Here is a 23,212-nt window from a genome sequence, read left to right as displayed (position 1 = left end):
TATTTAAAAGCAAAACCAAACCATAAGCTTAATGCATAGTCATGTTAGGAGAAGGATATAAAAGTTATAGTAGAACAAAGAAAAATACATCAATTTAAAAGCCTTTTAGCACAACAGTTTCAAATGAATTAAAGCAGAGTGCAACATTTGTTTGAGATAAATAATTTTGTAGTGAAACATTGACTGGGAAAAAGAAAACCCTTATCATTCTAAATGTAATATTTAATTGCCACGAAGAGTAACATATTTCATTTAATCTTTAATGATATAGTCAATTTATATTTATCCTATATATTAAAAGGCTAATATGCAAATCGACCGAACATGGAATGACCAGTTGCTATGACACGCACTGACCACCAGGGGGTAGATGCTCAATGCAAAAGCCAGGCTTGTGGCTGTCAAGTGCAGCAGAGGTGACGGGAGCCTCTCCTGCCTCCTTGGCAGTGCTAAGGACCCCTTGGGGGGAGATGTCTAGAGGGGACCAGGCCTAAGTCGGCAGTTGGACATCCCCTTGAGGGGTCCTGGACTGCGAGAGGGCACAGGCCGGGCTGAAGGAACCCCCAACCCCAGTGCACAAATGTCGTGCACCGGCGTCTAGTGGATTAATAAAAGCTCCATCTACTTAAGACAAAAAATAATTTGTCAGCCCATCAATCCATTCAATGGAAAATCCAGCCAACTCATTTCATAAACAAAACTATGAAATAATAGACTGATTTTTTTGAGATTCTTTTGTTATGTAGGTATAATTACAGATGAACATTTGAAAAATTTTTAAATAATTTGAAACTTATTTAAAGCTATTTAAAATCATAATATTAGAAACATTGTTTTTGCCTTTCATATTTGTACCTTAAATAATCAACCTATATGTCTTCAGAAATTAATTTTTTTAATTGCAAGAAGACTAACATATACCTCAAAATATTTATTTGATGAGAATAAAGTTTATGTCATTGGTTTAGTTCCAGAAACCACAGAATGTAGAATGGGAGAAGATGATGCTACTTGCTTAGCTTATGTTTCTTCTGTGGTTATTACTTGAAGTGATTTGTTAGGTATTGAGCAACTCCTATTAGAATGAATGTTTAAAGGATTTAAAATAAAATCTGAATAATATATTATTATAGAGAAATCAACTCTTCTGAGCTATGACAATTACCAACATAATGGGAAGGTCATATTAAGCAAATGGTTATGGAAACAATTCTTCAGAAAAAGTCAGTATGATGAGATGAACATTAATCTTTTCTATAAAACCCAAAATAGTCATTTCAATATTGGTAAGTGAAACAATAATACTCAACAGATATTTCCTTAATCTCTACTATGGGCAAAGCAGGAACAGAGAGTTTGTATAACATAGTCATTGCTCAGAAGGGGCTTAAATTTCAATAATGGGGCTATAAGAAGTACATTTATAACTATATCTCACAGTAAAGTAAGATAAATGCCACTGAGAGATACAAACTAAGTGTGTAGGGTACATATGGTCAAAGGTAAGAAAAATATTTTTGAGAGTATCTCTATGAAAGTTCACTTAAGGCTGAGCTGTTCAGGATAAGTTCTTGTGGACAAAGTTAGTTATAACCTAGGCTTCAAAGAATAGATATGATTTTGGTAAGTGAAAGGGACTAGTATATTTTTATATAGGAAAAAAAGAGCATGATAGCTATCATTTATTGAGTTTTTATCTTGTGGCAGACACTCTACATACCCTTTCCATTCATTATCTTATCTTAAAATAACTTTGTAAGGTTGGTATTCTCATTTTTTTCAGGTGAATAAACTAAAGTACCGAGAAGTTAACATACTTGTCTATACCATATTATTAATAATTGATAGAGCCAGGTTATCTGCCTCTAAAGCTCAAACTCTTTTACAATGCTAGGCTGAATAATATTAGACAAATACAAGACACAACCTATATTTCAGGTTGTGGAAAGTTTTAATTGTCAAACTGATAATTCTAACTTCCTCTTCTCAATGGTGAATTTTGTAAGCTTCTAAGCAGACATATTACTAGGAATTCAGTCTGATAGCAGTGCCCAGACAGGAAATTTATGTTATCTTGATGTTATAAGACTAGGACATTAGGGTGATAGCAGTGAAAATGCAAAAGAAAGGCAGGATTCAAGTGATACTTTAAAGGAAAGTTCAACTTTGAGAATCCTACTTCAGCATAGTGTAGAAGACTAAAGGTAGATTTTAGAAAGCTAAGGAGAGATTGAATGGTGGTAAAATGAGAACTTTGTAGGGATTTCTCCACGTGGATGTTGACTGTGTGAAGTCTTAGGGCAGCCTGATTTTCTACTCAGAGGTGACCATTTCTTCCTCTGTATCCCCATGTAGTTATTTCCTTGTCTTTGAAGTTCAATAAACCTATTAGGTTCTGTGTCAGTTTTTTTCTGGTACACTTTGATGTGAACATTATTTTTATTTTATTGTAGAAAAGTCTCCCCTTATGTTTTCAAGCATTTTTCTTTTGCATTTTTCTATGTTCTTCAGGCACACCACTATACGTGTATTGAATGTCCTTTGTGATGGAAGTATTTATTATCTTCTCTATAATCATGTTTATCTGTTGCTTTCTTATTTCATTCTGTGTGTATTAAGTTATCTTGCATCCATATTTCTTTTTTTTTTTTTTCAGTTGTATTTCATCAGTTTTTATTGCTTCTGACATGGCTTTCATCTGTAACTAGAGGCCTGGTGCACAAATTCGTGCATGGTTGGGGTCTGGCCGGCCCGCCCCTTGAGGCCAATCGGGCCGGCTGTGGGGAGGGGACACCCCGCCCTGGTCAAACTGCCAGTTGAGGGGACAATTTTCATATTAGCTTTTTATCATATAGGATGGTCTCTTTTTGTTCTTAAGCTCTTCTGGTTCACATTTCATTACCTTGGTTTTATTTTTATCTCTTTTTAAAAATATATATTTTATTGATTTTTTTACAGAGAGGAAGGGAGAAGGATAGAAAGTTAGAAACATTGATGAGAGAGAAACATCGATTCAGCTGCCTCCTGTATACTCCCTACTGGGGATGTGCCCGCAACAAGGGTACATGCCTTTGACCGGAATCAAATCTAGGACCATTCAGTCCGTAGGCCGATGCTCTATCCACTGAGCCAAACTGGTTAGGGCTATTTTTATCTCTTGTAACTTTTCTTTGAGCTCTCTTTTTAGAGAAAATTGGCATTTCAAAATTCTTTGAATCTATAGTGAACTATATGCCTGAACCCTTTCCCTGTTGCATAGAGCAATTCCTTCCGTGAATGTTTATCCTCCACTTTTAATTTATGTTTCTGTCCTCACACTTCCCCTCACCTCAATATCTATGCATAGGGCCCTTTCTTGTTTCTTCCTAGTTATTAGTAATTTTTAAAATAAAGATTACTCTATCTGAGCTGCTGTTTGTTTTAGAATAGTATAGGTACATGCAAAAGGAAATAATGTGGAGTGGTTCACAGATTCAAATTTGCTGCCTTGAATACCATCTTATATTTAGTTTGTCCTCTATCTCCCCTAATTTAATGTGCAATTTGTTGTGAATCCCTTTGTATCACAGGCTCTCTGAGGAGTAATATGATTTCTGCTCTTGTCTTTTATGCCCTAGAAATCTCCTGAGGTTAGGAGATTTGGTTGTAAATCATAAACATGACATGTTCTTCCCGTTAATTTGTACCTTCTTTACTTTTGGCTGTTTGGAACTGGGTCTTTACTGAGTCATGAATTATATCTCCTGTGGGTTTCCCATTCCTTTAAAACTCATCATTGTAGTCAAAGGATTGTTGGAATGAACTTTTAGGACTGGTATACTTTTAGACATCTGTAGCCTGTCCAAGGTTTGAGGTCTGAGGAGGTTTTTTGTTTGTTTTTTGTTTTTGGTCATCTCTCAACATCTTTTCTTACACCAATGTTTCTTCATATTTTGTGGTTTGTGGTTGTGGTTCCTTTCTCATTTCATCGGAGATGATGTTTTCATCTTTTGATATTTTTCTGTTGTTTTCAGTGGGTTTTGAGGAAGGGAGGATAGTTTAAAAAATTTTCTTTCTGCCTTCTTTAATGTAAATTCTCTAGTGATTTTTAAAACATACATCAGATCATGTCATTTATCTGCCTTCACTCTTCAGTGTCCAAAAAATGGAGTACTTAGAATAAATCAAAAACTCTTTTTCATACCCTGGCTGGTGTGGCTTAGTTGGTTGGGCATTGTCCTGTGCCCTGAAAGGTGGCAAGTTTGATTCATGGTCAAGTCACATGCCTGGATTTCAGGCACCATCCCTGGTTAGGGTTATGCAGGAGGCAGCTGATCAATGTTTCACTCATATCAATGTTTCTCTCTCTATCTCTCTCTCTCCCTTTCCCTTCTTCTCTTTCTGAAAAGTCAATTAAAAAATCTTAAAAACCCCACATACCTCTTTTTCCTGACCTGTGCAATCAGATGTGATAGGACCCCTTCTTACCTAAGCAACCTCATCTTGTTCCATTTTTTCTTACTTTCACTATAGCTTTCTTTTAGTTCTTTAATAAGACTATTTTTTGTTTTGTTTTAATCATACTTTTATTCATTTCATTTATATTTTGCAGAATATTATTTTCTCCTATTCATTTTTTAGGTCCAACTTATCACTTCCTCAGAGAAGCCTTCTCTAGTACCACAATATAAATTAGTTGCATTATGTCAGTCTCTCACTTGGTTGCTTTTTTCTTCTTCTTCATAGCTAAGTAAATTGTATAATTATGTGTTTATCTGTTAATGTGTCTTTTTATCTAGACCAGTGGTTGGCAAACTCATTAGTCAACAGAGCCAAATATCAACAGTACAACGATTGAAATTTCTTTTGAGAGCCAAATTTTTTAAACTTAAACTATATAGGTAGGTACATTGTTATTAACTAAATTAGGATATTCCTAAGGCTTAGGAAGAGCCACACTCAAGGGGCCAAAAAGCCGCATGTGGCTCGCTCGCGAGCCGCAGTTTGCCGACCACTGATCTAGACTGTAAGCTTCAGGAGAGCTTGATGCTTACTAATGTTTATTGAGTGAGTAAATGAATTAAAAAAGGAATTTCACATGCAGAACAAGGAATGTTAGATGCAGAACTTCTAAGATTAATTGACCAGGCATTGCTATCTCTAAGAAGTACTGGTGTAGTGAATAAATTTTCCTTACTGTAAGATTACTCTAGTAATAATAATATTATAAGTAATACTGAGTACTTGCTATGCCTCATACATACTCTATAGTTTACTGGTTAACTACTATATATCAAACACAGTCACAGGTATTTTATATAAAAAATCTTTAATGCTCACAATAGCCCTGAAATGTAAATTTTTATTGTCAATATTTTAAAGATGAGGAAACTAAAGTTAAAAACGTGCAATTGACTTGTCCAAGGCAATTTAGCTGGTAAATGGTTGAGGCATAATTTGAATCTAGGTTTAATAATTCTAAAACCATTGTTCTTTTAATTGAATTATGCTTTCTCTTAATAATCAATAACCTGAAAGATAAAGTGCTTTTTCTAATATGTTACTTTATTTATAGAAAATAATTTATTCTTCTCCAAAAAGTCATGCCATATAAAATTACTTTGCTTCTGTGGTCTCTAGAAAGTACCCATTTATAACCTGGTCTCAAAGATTTAGAAGCGAAAAAATCGTGAAGATAAGTTAAAATCTATTTTATTTAGTGCTTATTAAAGAACTCAAATATTTTAATCACAATATAAAATGTACTTTTAATCTCCAGTATCTATTATTATATTCCATATTAACTGCCTTTACAATGTGAATGGAATAGCATTTTCTTTTGTCACAAAGTAGTGTGATAAGGCAATAAACCAAAGTAAGATATTTGTTTTAATTTTCCATTTAGTTTTTCATTTTTTAGTTCTTATTTTGGGGGATACCAATTCAAATAAACAGCTTTTAACTTCTGATTATAATAGAAGAACCAGAACTAATTTGAAAAGAATTTTAATTTTAAAAAAAGTGAAATTTTTTGGTGGAAGCTAGTGATCTAATAATAGCTGTTAGGATATTTGAATGGCTCAGGAAAGAGAATTTCCTCAGTTTGGGGTTGACTATAAATAATACTTCTACCTCTATATTATGAATTGCATGAGAGACTTTTTATCAAGTTAGGGGGTAGGAAAAGGAAAAAATAAAATTAAAGGAAAACAGACAGTTTAACATATATAAAGAGCATTAGAAAACTGCAAAATGACTGTAATATCAAAAAAGAAGAAAGTTTCAAAGAGAAAAAAATCTACATAAAAAGAGAAACATTAGGTCATGCTACTTGCTAATGTTAAAGGTAAAGCTAGTATTTTAGCATTGATATGTCTAATTTTAAAGCTCATACTATTTTTTTATTGCAATAATGACTGAACATTTATAAAACGGAAAATGTGTATGCTCCAGAGACACCAAGAATAATGCCATTTCAGCAGAGTGCTCAATAACAATGAAATGAATGACCAGATGAATATGTACTAACCATATCTAATTAACATTTATTCTTCCAAAATTTATTATTAAAGTAAGTAAAAAAGATGACTTAAGGCATTATATGAGAAAGCAAAGAAGTAATTTCCTATTTGATATATTTAATCGCATTTGAAGAACCCAGAACACTTAAAAATTCTATCCGTTTTTGCTCCCATACTTTGTTTCACAAACCAGTTAACTCTATCAGTGACCTCCTGGTATACTGCGCTTGTGTAAGGCAGATTTATTGCCGAATATGCCAGAAGTATCTCATTATAACAGTTTAACACATTACACATGTCCTTAGTATAAGTCTGTTAAAGGAACATAAAGTGGTCAGTGCTTTAATTTCTCAAGGCAAGTCTTCTTTCAAAACGTGTTTGGAAAAACCTGTCATTGTTGGTCTCCAAACCCTAAATTGAATTCCTCTTTCAGTAGTAAAAGTAAATTTAGGTAAAAATTCACCCACAAAACTACTAGTTATGGTCCCTGTAAAAAAAACAGATATAGCGCCCGTAACCATAAGTCATAGACTTCCTGATGCCATTTCTGGCCAGATTAAAGGGGACACGAGTTTCAACTCTCAGCCCTGCTGATTAGGGTTGAGGGGATTCATGTTACTTTGAAATCATCATCAGCTGGTAACTGGGGACTGACAAAGAGCCCTAAATTGAGAATTTTAATAAAATGTGTGAGAAAAGATGTGTTTATTATCATGCCTAATATCTTGGCATTTGCTTCCCCAGGGTCCACCTGGTCCAGCAGGTATCCCAGGTCCCTCAGGAAAGAGAGGCCCACGGGTGAGTAGATGTGTTCCACTTCCCACAGGCTGTTGGAATGAATAACTCTCCAGTACGTTTTTTCCTACTATTGTACAGTATGTACTTCCCTTGGAAACCTGCCTGGATCTTCGAACTTAGCCGTACCTTTGCCAGTTGGAGAGACGCTTAGGAACACGTGCAGATTGTTTATCTGAGTATAAACGCCCCGCTAAAGCATTCTCTGTGCACATGCCCAAGAAAGGTGATCAAATGTGTAGATTCGTGGCTGTTCAGGTGCTACTTGCCACGTTACTCTCGGTTATAAAGTGATCTCATCTGTAGTTGATAGTCCAAGGTGGAGCTCAGTTACCTTGGGAATGAAGAGGGGTGGGCTGCCTTAAAATAGTGCATTCCTGGATCACATAGTGGAAAATACTGGAGCTATTGACTAGAAAAATCACTGTCTTGAGGAAAAATGCGGCCTTAAGGATCAGCGGTAGTTTCTGACATTACACAGGTCCAACCAAAGATGCATTGCTCTGTTAGAATTAGTTTCTTTCAAACTGAAAAATAAATGTGGACTTTTACTGACAGAAATTCTTCAAAGAGCCAGAAAAAGAACCATGACTGTGCCTTACAAAGACAAATGCAAATGCCATATAAAATCCAGTTTCTTTCTAGCCTGATTTTTATCCTACACACAATGTTAAGAAAAATCACCCTAAAATATTACATTAAGTTATCCATGTTCACATCAAACTCTTGTCCATATGAGGGGAGATGAATGCTCACTGGGCTCCAGCGGTTATTTATAGTTTGTTTTATTTCTCGGCACTTGATGACTTATCACACTCCTCCCAGGATGACTTCTAAAACCTATTTCCTGTCTCCTGCCTGGAAACCATTTCACCCTCCTCCTTCTCTGTCGGGAGACGTTGGATCCACTTCTGTGAGGGACCCAGTCCATCTTTGCAAGAATTGCATTCTCTCCCCACTACGAAGGCTGTTCTCCCACAGCATGACCTTCAATTTCTGAATTCCCATCTTTTCTCATGATACAGCACTTTCCCTCCCTAATTTCCATCTTTTCCCCCCCATTTATTTGTCCAATTCTTTTTCCTTTAAGGAGGGAACAGTATTTCTCTCCTCAAGGCTAACAATTACATTTGTGTTCCTAATTTTGTCTCCACTCAGTTATTTAACTTAAAACTTGCGACTGTACATTTCTTCTTTCCTAAGTTTTTATTTCATTTGACCATGATCAACAAGTTCTCCTTGTTTTTAAAAATCCCAAACTTTCATTAATATTAATTTTTTTCTAAAGTTATTGTCTTGGCTCACTTTTGTGCTGCTAAGCTTTGTGCAATAATAGTTGACTAGTACATCCATTGCTTTAATATCTACAACAACTCATTTGTTATTCCTCACAAATTTTTCTATCTACTTTATCAAAATTTATTTTTTCCAGGTTACAAATGACATGTGTCATGGAATCTAATTTTTTTTCTTTAATGTTAATCTTATACATATAACTTCAATATTTGCATTGCTGACAGAAATTCTTCAATGCTCTTATTAATTCAGAATTGAAAAGACAAATAGATAATTATTAACTATATGTTATGTGTTAAAGCAGAGGTATGGCTGAAGAGCACAGGTGGATAGCAAACCCAAATGAATATAGGGGGCCTAGAGATCTGGAAGGCTTTGTGGAGCGAATCTTAGTTAATCTACTTGCTGGTTAAGTTTCCTCATTTGTAAGGACGAGTGAAAATAACCTCCTTGCAGGGTTGTTGTAAGAATCAGAAATAAGAAATATAAAGTGTTAACACAGTTACTTGCACATAGTATGTAGTCAGTAAATAGAAGCAATTATTGAATTCAAATTAGCAAACATTCCTTGAATGGCTAATATGTGCTAAGTACTACATTGGCAATATTTAGAACAGTCTCTTTTCAAAGAATTCACAGTCCTAGAACTAATCAGCACGCATCATAAGGTAATTAAAATGGGAATAAAATATTTAAGTAACAGATTGGGACAGTATAAGAAATGTCTCAACGCAACATATAATTAATTGCAAATGAATTTTACATGCAGCAGTATCTATGGAAGTTAGTAGGAGAGAGAATCATTTCCTGCTGGTGTAGCCAGGATTTAAAAGTGAGGTGAGAGCTCAAAAGGATTTCGGTAGGTAGGTGTAGGGGGCAAGATTAAATGAAGTAACTCTTTAAGGCATATATAATAACATTAGAGGCCCAGAGCATGATTAATGCGCGTGTAAGGTCCCCTAGGCCTAGCCTGGCATCAGGGCCATGTCTGCAGCCCTGCGACACCTCGCACGCTCTACAGAGCTGCTGCTCATTTGGTACTGACACCAATACAGGCCTTTTATAATGTAGACTAGAGGCCTGTTGCAGGAAGATTCATGCAAGAATAGGGCTTCCTTGGGCCTATTCCTGCAAGAATAGGGCTTCCTGTGGCCAGAGCAAAGCAGAGAAGGGAGCGAAGCCTGCCCTTCTCTACTGCCTCGCTCTCTCCCGTGTCTGCTGCCTCGGGACACTCCATCGGCAGCAGAGCAGCGAGGCTGGATTGGCCGCCAGAGTGGGCGGATTGTGCCTTGCCACTTCCCCCATGGCCCCTGGCCAGGTGGCAGGCCAGGACACTCCAGCAGGGATGGAGTGCCTCGCCACTTGCCCCCCCCCCCTCCCTCGCCACCTGCCTGGCCAATAGGCCTGGACACTTCAGTGGTAGGGCTGAGGGGACTGGGCACTGCCATCTTGTGGCTATGGGCACCGCCATATTTGTGATGGAGTGGTGGCTAATTTGCATATTACTCTTTTATTAGATAGGATAAGCAAAAGCCTAAGTGCACAAAGAGTTAACATGTGTTGAGAGGAGAATAATAAAACAATTGAACTTTGTTATTTTTAAGCTTCTTACTCTGCAGGGCTTTTAAAAATAGCACTAAATAATATGATTGGAGATAGGGGAGGTACCTGAGGCAGGTAAACACCTCAAGGCAATGTTCTGAAGCAAAAGATAGAAAGGACACTTCTACTCTATAATTAGTGTAGCTCAGATGAAAATATCCAAGTTCTCAGAAAATCTAACAGACTTTGTAAAAAACTAAAATATTCATTTTAATGAAATTATAGTATGTAATATTATTTGAATGTTAGAATAAACACTGCCTGTTATTTATATCTGGGTTTATTCTAAGCATGATCTGACTCTTTTACTATTTGCAGGGCATACCAGGACCACATGGAAATCCTGGGTTGCCTGGATTACCAGGTCCAAAGGTGAGTGATTACTAGTGAGTAATTCATGATTTTCTTGACATAAAAGATGGTCCTTAACTTTTAAAGCCGATCTTAGGACAGTGAGGATGTCTGCTATGTGCGGAGCATAACATTTGATTATTTCACAGGATTGTCTTAGCTTGGCAGACAGCTAGATTCCTCCAAAGGCCCACTGCTCTTGAACTCATCTGGTTAGTGGTAAAGTCAGGGGTAGGCCTGCTTTGGTATGACAAAGTCCTTATTGTCAAAATATGATGGCAACATATTGAAACCTTTGAAATATACAGATTAGGATTTGAGTGGTTTACCTTAAATCAAGGCCGTTTTAATGAGCTAATAATACTGAGGAAATAAAATATCATTCATTTCCCTGATCCATACTTCCTAATATTTTCACTTGAAAAAAGATCTGTGAGGATAATGTTTATAGGATGATTGAATTTTTATGAAAACAACTAACCTGAAAGCCTATCTATCACACTATTATCTACCAGACTACTATCAGGATAGTAGTAGGAGCATAGAAAAAGGATATATTCCAGGTTGGTTACCCTGAGAGGAGGTATGGAGATAGAGATCTAATTACATGTTATATATGTAAAATATATATGTATATAAAATAAATCCCATAAAATTATGGAATTAGGTAAACATTAGAGTCTTGGTTGCCAGTAACTTAATGAATTTCTTTTTAAGGCCTTAATAATCCCTCTATTTAATAATGATCACACTCTGAAGTATACATGTAACCATATAGAATAGGGGTTAAGGACATAGGTTTTAGAGTCCAAGAGATCTGGGTTCAAGTCATAGTCCTCTTGGTTTGTATAATAGAAGCCACTTGTATAATTAGGTATTCAAAACAAACAAATAATAAATACGGAGAATAGGGTGAGGAGAGATGAAAATATAGTGGAGAGCCTTTCATTTAATTGACTTCTTACAATGTGAATGCATATTTCGGAGCAGTATTTGAGAAGATAAAAAACTTTGTATCAAATAAAAATTTTGGTTGTCCCAAGATTAAAAACAGTGTATTTTTCAGTATTGATCAGTATGAATATGTGTCTTTGGTTAAATGATCGTGGAGAGATGAAAATTTGAATCTCAGGATTTTTTTCTTCAGTATTCTATTTAGTAGTAGTGTGGATATGATTTTGACTATAGCTAGCTATTCACTAATAAAATATTTGTATGAATCCATATATGAGGAATTTTTTAAAACCTACTTTTAATTTTAAAACAACTACTTAGACCTCTTGGGGACTTAATCTTATTAGTCAAATATTAATCTTTAATTCATATTTAATTTAATAATTTTAAAACATGATAATTATGTCCAAAATAGCCCAAACTGACCATGATTTGTTTAAACTGTACATAACTGAACATTAGATTTGTGACAGGTGTTAAAAATTATCACTCTGTTTTAAAGGCATCAAATAAAGCTTGCAGTGTGTGGTTTTGCAAAACCAATTTTCCTAGGTATTTAATATGCATTTTAGACTAATCAGAATTAATGGAACAGACAAGCTTTATACTTTATAATCCTCTTAGAATATTTATTCAAGGCAATGCAAGAAAATCAGATTACATGCTCTTGGCAAGAAATTTTGACATATAATCACAGGATTGATTTTCTTTCAGGGAATAAAGGTTCCTTTTAAAATAAGGGAATTTAGAATATAAAGACAATTCCAGTTATTTTTCTTTTCTCCATTATTGTTTAGCAAGAATAACATAGATAGAATTATTGGCCTTTAAGAAAATTGTATAAAAAGTCATCTTGCCACTTGCACAAGGAAGCATCTGTCCATTTCCAAAGGGGGTCACCTGAATCTACAGAAAGAGCAAATTAAGGCCATTGAAAATCTAAAAAGGTTTAACTGAAATGGGAAATGTGACACATTATGGAACCTTTTTACAAACATATTAGAATTAGTGTGATGTATTAAAATTGTTAGAATCAATCAGTTAAATGATGTGAAGCACATAAAGTACTTGGTAGAATGCTTGTGCATAGTTGATATTTAATAAAATAATAATTCCCTTTTCTTGAAGGAGCTACTTATTAAAGGGCTAGGCCAATTAGAAATGAAACTTTTACTGAAAATACCACATTTATTATTTGTTAAATAAAAAATCTTGCGGCTCTTATGAATGAAAATACATTAAGACAGTATAGAAATATGATGTATTGATTAGGCTATTTTAAAGTTTATAAGGTATTTACCATGTCCTCCTAAAGCGATATGGCTCAAACCTCAAACTATTTCCCTAATGTGGCCAGCTGCTGAAATTTATGTTCAATTCTTTCAGCCTTCCAGTTGTTGCTTTCTGCTGAGCTCTTTGGAATCTATCACATGTCAGGATCAGCCAAGAATTGGAGAGAGTCTGTATCCAGGTTTTGGGGGAAACTGTCTCCCCCCTCCCTCCCTCCCTTCCTTATTTCCTTCAGATTTCTCCTTCAATTTACAGTCATTCTGGGAGTCCCATACTCTGTCCTCTGACACCATTAGCCAAAAGATCTTTGGTTTTCTGCTTGAATTCTAGCCACTCTGTGAGCTAAAAAAGATAGGAAGTGTTGGTTAGAGAGTATAATACTTAAAATTGAGACTATGGAGCTTGTGTAGTTATTAGTAATGTTAAAGTTAAGAATATTCAGGTGATGCTACCTCAAGATCATGCTATTTAGTGTTTCCTTTATGGTACTCTCACAATTTAGCTCATCTATACTCTGAAATTTTTAGTTCCAAATTCTTTTCACTGAAACTTTGCAGCTTTATCAGTAATTCATTCAAGAGTTGTGTTGCCTGCTTTTCAAGATGGCAATAATTGTAAAATTTATTTTAATGATTGTCTTTAGTCTTATTTTTAAAATATATTCTTATTTATTATTTTATTTTTGTTCATCCTCACCTGAGGATATTTTTCCATTGATTTTTAGAGAGAGTGGAAGGGCGGGGAAGATACAGAGAGGAACATCGATGTGAGAGAGTCACATCGATTGGCTGCCTCCTGTACGTGCCCCCACCAGGGCCAGAGCCTGCAACCAAGTTACATGCCCTTGACTGGAATTGAACCTGGGACCCTTCAGTCTGCAGGCCGATACTCTATCCACTGAGCCAAACCAGCTAGGGCTAGTCTTATTTTTAACACTAACATTTTTATAATCTATAGAGAATTTGATCCTAAATCTTGCCAGCTAACTAGTAGGTATTATTATTATTATTATTACTATTATTTTTACAGGAGATTAAGCTCAATTTCAGAAAGATTAAATTCAGTCTTTTCACTCCAAATCCCACTGCTCTTTTCATTATATTGGGTAGACTCTAATCTGATAAATCTGATCTAACATGTTAATGAGCCTAGTACCTTAGGGAGTTTCCCTCCCTAGACAGAGGGCCCTCTGGAGATCCAATGACAGCCCAAAAGAGTTACTCTGGTAACGAGGATCTTAGACTCTTTAGCAGCTCAGTGGGATAGGTGGGACTTTGGAATCCTTTGAGTTATAATGTGCAGGCAACTGATACTCAAAAGGATATATAGCTCTTATAACAAAAGTCATGTAGTAGTAAGTAGAAGTCAGTACTGAAGGTCAAAGTCAGTTATGATTAATTAATTTATAAACATTATATTTAATTTCAAGGAGGACTTGAAAGCCAATCAAGTGTGACTTAAAGTGTGTCCGGAGTTATAGAATAGAAAATGAGGGAGTATGTAAGTAAGTGATTTTGGAGTATTCTCCTTCAATGCAGAGAGTATGCCCTACTTCTTTGACATTTCAGGTAAAGTTGGCATGTTCAGTAATCTTTGTTTTATGCATTTTATACCAGGATTAACTCACAACTGGCCAGGTTCAAAGCTGACTTCATGCTGACTTGCAGTTCTGGTGCTAGAACACAAGTTGATCAAATACACAAGCGTACTTGTGTGGGAATAAAAGAGATTTGACATGTAGCTCTGTAAATATGTTGCCTAATCTATAAAGCTTATGAATAAGAGAAAGTTCTCCCTTTAAATCTAATTTTGATTGCTTAATTACTTTTCCTACTCTTTTGTTGTTGTTGTTGTTTGTTAATTCTCACCCAAGGATATTTTTTCCCCATTAGTTTTAGAGAGTGGAAAGGATGGGGACTGCGGGGAGGAGGAGAGAGACAGAAAGAAGAAAAAAAAAAACATGTGAGGGAGACACATCAATTGGTTGCCTCCTGCAACCCAGGTATGAGCCCCTGACGGGGAATCAAACCCAGACTGATGCTCTAACCACTGAACCATGTGGGTCAGGGCTTTCTCACTTTTTAAATTTTTTTTAAATGGAGGATGAAATATCAAATTAGTGAAAGATATTAAGAAATCTGAATGAAAATGATATTAAGAAAGTTGATAAATAATAAAAAATTCAGATAGGACCTAAAAATAAGAATGTTTAACATGAGTTTTAGAAGTAAAAACATCAGCTACAAAGGATTTTATTATATTCAGATTTCTCAAGGGCTATTATTTCTTAAGTTCTTACCTCAAATCAGTTGGTTAGGTGTTATAATAGAAGCTTAGAATATGTTAAAACCAATAAGTAATATTTTTTATTTACTAGACATTGTGATATGAGAAAGAAAAATGATCTGGTTTGCCAATAATTTTCCAAGCGATCTTAACCAATTCAATTAATCTTTCTGGATCTCATTGCTTCTTTATCTATAAAAATTGATTCATTAGATAAGCTCTTAATATCTCTTATAAATTCTAAGTATATTATCTTCATTCTCTGATGAAGAGCTGAGTTTTTAAATTTTGAGATATCACTAAAGCCATTTCTCATCTTCCATAATCTTGTAACCAATGATCTAAAATTATAGCCTTAGTGGTGGAAGTGGTGATGGCTATGGAAGGGAAGAGGTCAGCCTGGAAAACAACCTTTTCTTTAAAAATTTTTTTCAACTCTAGAATATAGGACTCTTTGCCAATGAAGACTCATTTCTCATTTGTAAAGTGAAAAGACTTACTGTTGAATGTGAATGGCTTTTATTTTGGTCATTCTTCTTTCATCGGTCAGTTCTAGTACTCTTGGAAAGCACCCCTGAGAAAGAAGACACGACTATTTTCCTATTTCCCATAGAGTTAAAGTAGCATTTAGAACTCTCTAGGAATGGAAAAGCATGATTAGTTGAGAATGGTAATGAAATCAGAATTTGAATTATAAAGAATCTCTCAATTGTGGCCTCTTATTTTATGAGGTGTGAAATAGAAAAGGAGATACTTTGGTAAGTAATTGTAAGAAAGATTAACAAGAAAGATTCATATTGTACCAAGAACTTTGATTGAAACCAAATGTCATATTTTTCTTAAAACATAAAAGATAAAGATTACTGGAGTATAAAAAGTACAATTTTTATAGCAGAATAAAAACAATTTAAATCTAATTTAAATCTAATTTGGCAATTAGAGGTTTTTTTTGTTTTATTTTTTATTCTAAAAGTAATGTATGTACATTGCAAGATTTTAGAAAATATTTAAACTTGGAATGATAGGTAAAAATTTTATGAATTATATAAGCAGTTTTCTTTTCCTGAAAGTAACTAGTGTGCCAATGCTAAAATAGAAACTAAACTCAATATGTCACAAAAATGGAAAGGTTAATAGAACCTTTACATAGGTCCTTTGAAGAAAGATGATTCAATATTAGTATAACTTTAGTAAATAAATCAGCTATGTCTGGGGAATTTTGAGGAATCTTTTTCAACATTTAAACATAAAGCTAAGAAAAATATACATTAAAAATAAATAATTCATACCCATCTCATTTTAAACTAATTTAATACCATGTAATGTGTATAACTTCTGCTACAACTGAAGACGTGTAATATATGTAACCTATGCTTCACCAAGTGTTTCATAACTGTTTTATCTAGGGCCCCAAAGGAGATCCAGGATTTTCCCCAGGTCAGGCTACTTCTGGACAAAAGGTAATTATTTGTTCCCGAAATAAAATCATGGTGATATATGTCAAGCATTTAAAAATTGTCTTATCTTATTAATCCTTTTTTGAGACTTTGCTTGTTATCAGACAGGGAAGATAGAAAACTATCCTATATAATAAAACCCTAATATGCAAATCGACCAAACCGCGAAACTACCGTTGGAATGATGGCTTGCTATGATGCGCGCTGACCAGTCAGGAGCAGCTCCTGCATTGAGCGTTTGCCCCCCAAGAGGGAGGTGACCAGGAGTTTCGATCAGGAGTTGGGGCCTCCCAGCGGGTGGTGCCAGGCTGCCAGCCAAGGCGAGTGCCAGCAGGGCCCCCCCATCACCCTGCCCGCCGGTCACCCCAAAGATGGCCCTGATTGCTTGCCAGGCCTAGGGACCCTACCCTATATATTGGGAACAGTCTCTTAGATTTAAAAATTAAAACCTGGCAAGGCTACTCTAACACTTAAAAAACAGGATGATGTAGCGATGACATGCATGGACTCTGGCTTACACATTTTGTGGTCAGCCCTGATTCTGACACTTATAACTGTGACAAAGCCAATTACTTAACTTCTGCCTCAGTTTTTCCATCCATAAGATGGGGAAAATGGTACTACTGCCTCAGAAGGATCATGTTATGTCCTACTTTTTATAATCAGGGCAAAAAAATGTAGCTGGCCATACAACAGCAAGATGCCTTTCACCTGTATGAAAAGTATGCAGCCTCCCAGATTGCGAGAGGGATGTCTGACTGCCGGGTTAGGCCTCACATTCCCTGAGGGGTCCCGGATTGTGAGAGGACCCAGGCCAGGCTGAGGGAACCCCCCCCACCCATGCATGAATTTTGTGCACCGAGCCTCTAGTTGCATTATAATGAAGGAAGAAATATTTGATGAACTAAGTAAATATTATCATTAATCTCAGTCTTACCATTAATTATTTTTTAGTGTCTACTGTGGCCTGCCATTGTACTACCAACTAATTAGGGATAAGTGGGGGAAAAATTAGAACAAGATATGATCCTAATCTCAAAAATTTTACTGTTTATATGCATGTACATACTAATACATAAATTCCAGTGCCATTTCATACCTTTTTGTAGATAGTTCTACATACTTTATCTTAAGTCCCACAGAAATTATGCAGTAATCATAATTATCTTGTTTCCAGTTGAATTCATAGAATTTACGGGATTCATCATATGGATAGTAAATGCAGAGTTAATGATATATCTGAGTTATTTGACTTTTAGTCTAATATGCTTTTTTATTTTATCATAATACTCTTGAACACACACACACATATATTTAGGTAAAAAGAAACTAATGTTTTAATGTAAAGATAGCAACACATTTTTATTAGGAGGAGTTTACTGCTTTCAAGTGAGGATGAATACAAAATGAGTCTTAAGGAATACATCTGGAAGCTTTATTTAGACAAGCACTTGATGAATGTGATACAATTAAAGGATGTTTATGTTTATGTGGTATATATTCACAAACTTCTAAAATCCCTGAATACTTTGGTGGTTCCTGGTTGAAAGCTGACCTTTTACATGGCTTACAAAGTCTTTTAAACTTAAAAAATATCGCATCATATTAATGGACTATACAGATATACTAGTACTAACTAGTAAAACAAAAATAATAATTTAAAATCTTAAGGACTTTCTCATCTCAAACGTCTAACTTCTGGTATTTTGAGAAAATAAATATCTACTGCTTACAACACCCCCAGAGTGATATGTTACATCAGCCCAAATGAATGGATACAGCTCCTTAGGGCACACTTAGGTGCCCCTGGTGGCACTGCCGAAGTGGCACCTGAATTAAATTACATCAAGGTCCAATAGTATTGAAAGGGTGCTTCATTTGGCAAAGAGTCCCTCCTTATGAAATATTATGAGTATGAGTAAGGCCACAGCTATTGACATGACAGGTCCCAATGATATGTACTTTGAGATGACAAATTGCAGAGAAATAGAATAGCTTAACCTCATATCTTTCCTTTCTGTGTATAAACAATGCTATCAAATGTGATGATGTGTAAAGTTTGGAGAAGATCTTTTTTTTTTTTTTTTTTTTTTTTTTTTTTTTTTTAATATATTTTATTGATTTTTCACAGAGAGGAAGGGAGAGAGATAGAGAGTCAGAAACATCGATGGGAGAGAAACATCGATCAGCTGCCTCCTGCACATCTCCCACTGGGGATGTGCCCGCAACCCAGGCACATGCCCCCGACCGGAATCGAACCTGGGACCCTTCAGTCCGCAGGCTGACGCTCTATCCACTGAGCCAAACCGGTTTCGGCTGGAGAAGATCTTAATGACAGTTGAGCTGACTGCTGCTTAGGATATCTGGGCCACATCATTAAAACAAAACAAAAAAAATTTCAAAATGCAAAACAAAATCTTAGGGATGTTATTGCTGTGATGGAACTGAGTTCACTGAATCTAAATACTTTAGAAAAGGAGTGGGAATTTAATTGATCCCTTAATTATTACAAGGAAAAAATATGCAGTCCAAGTAACAAAAATGCTATCTTTTAAAATATCTACATATAGGACATTTAATTTCTTACTGAAATTTCAGAAATTAGAGTTCTACTCTGTTTTGGTGACTGCATTAAATAAAGTCCTCAAATTAAGCGTTTAGGTGGCTTCTCTGTACAAAATATACGGTGGTTCAGAATGTGTTCAGTATTTCTATAGAATACAGAATGAGTCAGCCTGGGAGTGGGGGCTTGGCAGTATGTCAGCCTTTTTTTTTTTTTTTTTTACTTTTTGAGTCACTTTATACTAATTGTGGATAATACTAAAAAGGAGAACTGTAGTAAGATATAGGATTTAATAGCAAGTTACCATTGAGCTTTAAGTGAAATCCATCTTTTAAAACTGAGATATATTTCTAAAATGGTAAAATCTAAAAAATATTCTTAGAAATTATATTTACATTAAGTTGGGTCCAAGTGAGAATATTAGTGATATACATACAATATGAATATAAATAAAATACAAATATTAAATTGGTGGGCATATAGGGGCATTGGAAAACAACTGAATTCTATTTTCAACTATTTAGCCATTTTTACAATAAATATATGGTTAACAATGAAACAATAAAAGCAATGCATGGGGCTAGTCCTTCAGAATGTAATACCAACTAAATAATATCTCTCATAGTGCATAGATAAGTGTTTAAGTCCTTTTGGGATCTCATGGCAAGCAATGATCATTTAAATAATGGTAATTTTTCCTTTCTCATAAGACACATGAGATAGTATTCTAATTTTTTGGATAGGAAAACTTTGAAGGGAAATCAGGTAATCCACCCATGATTAGAGCTCGTGGAAGGAGATGATTTCCTATTTCCTACTGCAGTTTTGTGTTTCCTCTATCAGGGTAATAAATGTAAAAAAATAAAAATATAAACCTGTATCATCCCATCGCAAAAGGAAGACCTGAAATCATTGAGCAGGTGCATTAAAATGAATATTCGAACAAGTGGAAAAGCACTCCATTGTTAATAATCAGAAACATCCTTTTCTGACTGCTTGATTTGATGACATATTAAAATAGGTAATGCAGTTATAACTAAACAGAGCATAAATAGTCACTAAGGAGTTTATTTGGGTTATTACGTGAGTACTCTTTTTTCTTTCAAACACCATATACATGTAAATAAATATATGTAAACTTTTGCACAGTAAATTGCTGCAGTGGAAACGGGAAAGGGAGGCAAAGAAAAAGTGCACCTAGAGAAAGCAGGTGTAATATTACCCCCCCCCCCCCCCGCATTCCTTTTGACAGGCTTCTCCCCCCCTCAATTCCGCCCACTTCACCCCTATACTCTCCCCTTCCTACTCCAAGACAGGCTGGCAGCCCTCATGGGAGTTCGGGGAGGAGGGAACCGAGGGGCCTAATTGTGAAATTTGGTCTGTTGGGCCAAACACAGGGCCCTCCTGATCATTTTTCACTGTAGTTGCGCCCTAGTGGTGCCTTTGCAGGGAAGGCGCCCTTGCAGTCCCGCCAGGGGAAGTGCCCCTTTGGGGGTAGGGGGTGGGGAAGGGGGGCTCTCCACAGCCCTGCATCGTGAGGTTCAAGGTTGCACATGGGAGACCCCTCGGGCTGTACGTCCTCACCAAAAAGAGCAGGACAGATGCCACACCAAGTGCTTGTAGAATTTTAAAGTAAACTTTATTTTTTTTTTAAACACGGTAAACCTTGGAGCAGTGGGAATTGGGGGAGGAAGGTCATTCCTAGAGAAAAGGACACCGGAGAAAAAGGTGCGGGACCGCGGAGGTGGGAGGCCCAGAGCCGGTGTTCAGCATTGGGTGAGAAGGCCCGGGGGCTCCAGAAAAGCTGCCAGAAGTTCCCAGAAACAACATGGAACTTGAGTCCGATTGTGAAGGTCAGAAATGAAGGCAGTGAGATCTTGACGCCCAAGATGAAATCCTGTCGCAAGGGAATTCTAATTTTCAATCCTCTTTTATACCATTAAACCTCTGTGTTTTGTTCCTAGGGTGACCAAGGCCTGTCTGGGTTAGTGGGCCCCCCTGGCGTGCAAGGTGAGAAGGTAAGATGCAGTTTTACTTTGACATAATTAGGTGTCCTGACTCCGGGAGCTCTTCAGTTCCTGGATCTCGTTTTGCAGTTGAGCCTAAAGCCAATGTTTTAAATTTCTTTTCTCAGCAGTAGGAATTAGGATGCTGTCCTAATCCAGGAAAGTGGTGCCCGCAAAAGCCAGGGTTGTATGAAAAGGAAAATAAAACCCTTCAGTTAATGATGAGAACGTCACTGATAGAATATGGAAGATGTTTTAAAATTATATTAGGAAAGAACCTAATTCCGAAACTTTGAAGTCACTTTTTAAGTTTTATATATCCAAAGGAGTTACACTTGGTTATAGGTATTACATTTGGCTTTTTCTTTAAAGGGGTTCTTATTTTATTAGGAAATAATAATCTGTGCCATGATATATATACAAATGTGAAGCCTGATGGGAAGGGTGGAACTGAGGATTGGGAATGGCTACTACAACACAGTAGTCACACCCATATGACTAAGCTTCCTCTGAGGTTAAAAGAAATACTAGCACAGCTATGCTAATTATTTCATAAAATATGTTGTGTACATTTTCTTCTATATATTCAACTTGTTCCCCGCCTCCCCCCACCCCACGGACCCCCCTACATTGAGTTGTTGATTTTCTACAGGGAATAAGGAAGAAATAAAATTTCTTTCTAAGCTATTAAGAGCCCCGGGATATTGGAGGGCAGTATTTGACATTACATGGATGTCTAGATACATATAAACATTAGCTGTGCTGGTGTTTTAGTGTGTCATATTTCTTCCCTCTTGGGAGATTTAGGTTGGAGGTGATAGTTAGGCTCTGGTTACTTGGCTCCAGTTCCATCTGCTATTTTCTGGTTCCCATAAACCTTGGGTAGGTTGCCTAACCTCTCTAAGCTTTGGTTGCCTCATCTTTAAGATTTGAAGATGATACTACCCACTTCATAGGGAGTTCTTAAGAACATGGAATGAGATAATCCATCCAGTATACTGCCAGACAAACAGCAAGCCCTTAATAAATGTTAACCATCAGCTATTTATCTGGTTTTGGAAAGGATCCTGACCTTGTTTGCTTTTCTTCAAAACCCTTGCTAAGGGCTGAATTGTTAAATGATGAAAAAGGTTGTGATCTCATGGAGTAGTTTTCCTCCCATGACCACACCACACCACACCATTATTCTTATGGTCCTCAGACTAGTCTTCATCCTAGATGGTACTTAGAATCTGATAGCTCCTTTGAGGTTGTTGGTTTCTCCCAAGGAGATATGAAACTGCAGAGTGATCATTTCTAACAGAATTGGTCATGGTATACAGTCATGAATTTGCTTGATTGATGCTACTTAGCATACCTCTGACCACTAAGGATACCTCTGAGGAAACTGTACTGATGAAGGGCATCAAACAAAGAAAATCTCTTAATACAGGAATTACCTTAATTGTTTATTTGATATTAAGTATAGTTATTTCAACCTCAATAATAACTGCGTATGAGAGAAAAACAAACTATTTATTAGTTTCTGAGGTTAGATTATGCCTATGGCTGATGAAATTAGCAATCCAGAAAGAAAAATACTAAGTAAAAGTTGAGTGATTATTATGTAGAAGAGGATATAAGGAAATATTATGCATAGAGAAAGTTTTAAAAGACTAATGTTAACCATTAGAGAAGATTATCATTTGAAACTTGAAATTGTATTCACTTAAAGCAGAATATGTTAGCTTCCAAAGCCCTCTACACATAATATATGGATCTCGTCTCATCAGTATTTTAAAACATTAAGAATTTTTTTTTACTCTGTGTAAATCTAGTAAAATGAAATAGCATTAATTTAAACAAACTGGGGAGAAAGGGTGCATCTTTCACAGACTCCTTTTTCTGCAATATGATTTTTAAAACTTGTAAAATCTGGGCTTTTATTGTTAACTAATAGAAATAGATCCTATAGAAATCAGGGATATTGTATTATCAATTATCAGTTGTAGCTGAATTTTCTCTAGGGTAGATTTAGTTGAAGATACTTAGAAACTAAATTACTTTCTGGTAAATGAAACATCCATGGTTTACTATGATTTGAAAGTCATTTAGAACAGTTGAAATATTTGA

At 35.8% G+C, this 23,212-nt stretch overlaps 1 protein-coding gene across 1 annotated transcript in view; it reads left to right on the top strand.

Moving 5' to 3' along the window:
* The window catches only part of COL24A1 (collagen type XXIV alpha 1 chain), a 335,909-nt gene that overhangs the window by 30,241 nt on the left and 282,456 nt on the right, over positions 1-23,212 (top strand). Inside the window, exons 4-7 of the mRNA XM_070403718.1 lie at positions 7,245-7,298; positions 10,512-10,565; positions 16,481-16,534; positions 21,059-21,112. Of these exons, the coding sequence (XP_070259819.1) occupies positions 7,245-7,298; positions 10,512-10,565; positions 16,481-16,534; positions 21,059-21,112 (216 nt within the window). The remainder of the gene's footprint in view (positions 1-7,244; positions 7,299-10,511; positions 10,566-16,480; positions 16,535-21,058; positions 21,113-23,212) is intronic.

Source organism: Myotis yumanensis, unplaced genomic scaffold, assembly GCF_028538775.1.
Source record: "Myotis yumanensis isolate MYYU_CA2020_CCGP unplaced genomic scaffold, mMyoYum1.0.hap1 SCAF_2, whole genome shotgun sequence".
NCBI lineage: Eukaryota > Metazoa > Chordata > Mammalia > Chiroptera > Vespertilionidae > Myotis > Myotis yumanensis.
Note: the sequence above shows the minus strand (reverse complement) of the source record. Positions and strands in the feature narration are given on the sequence as shown.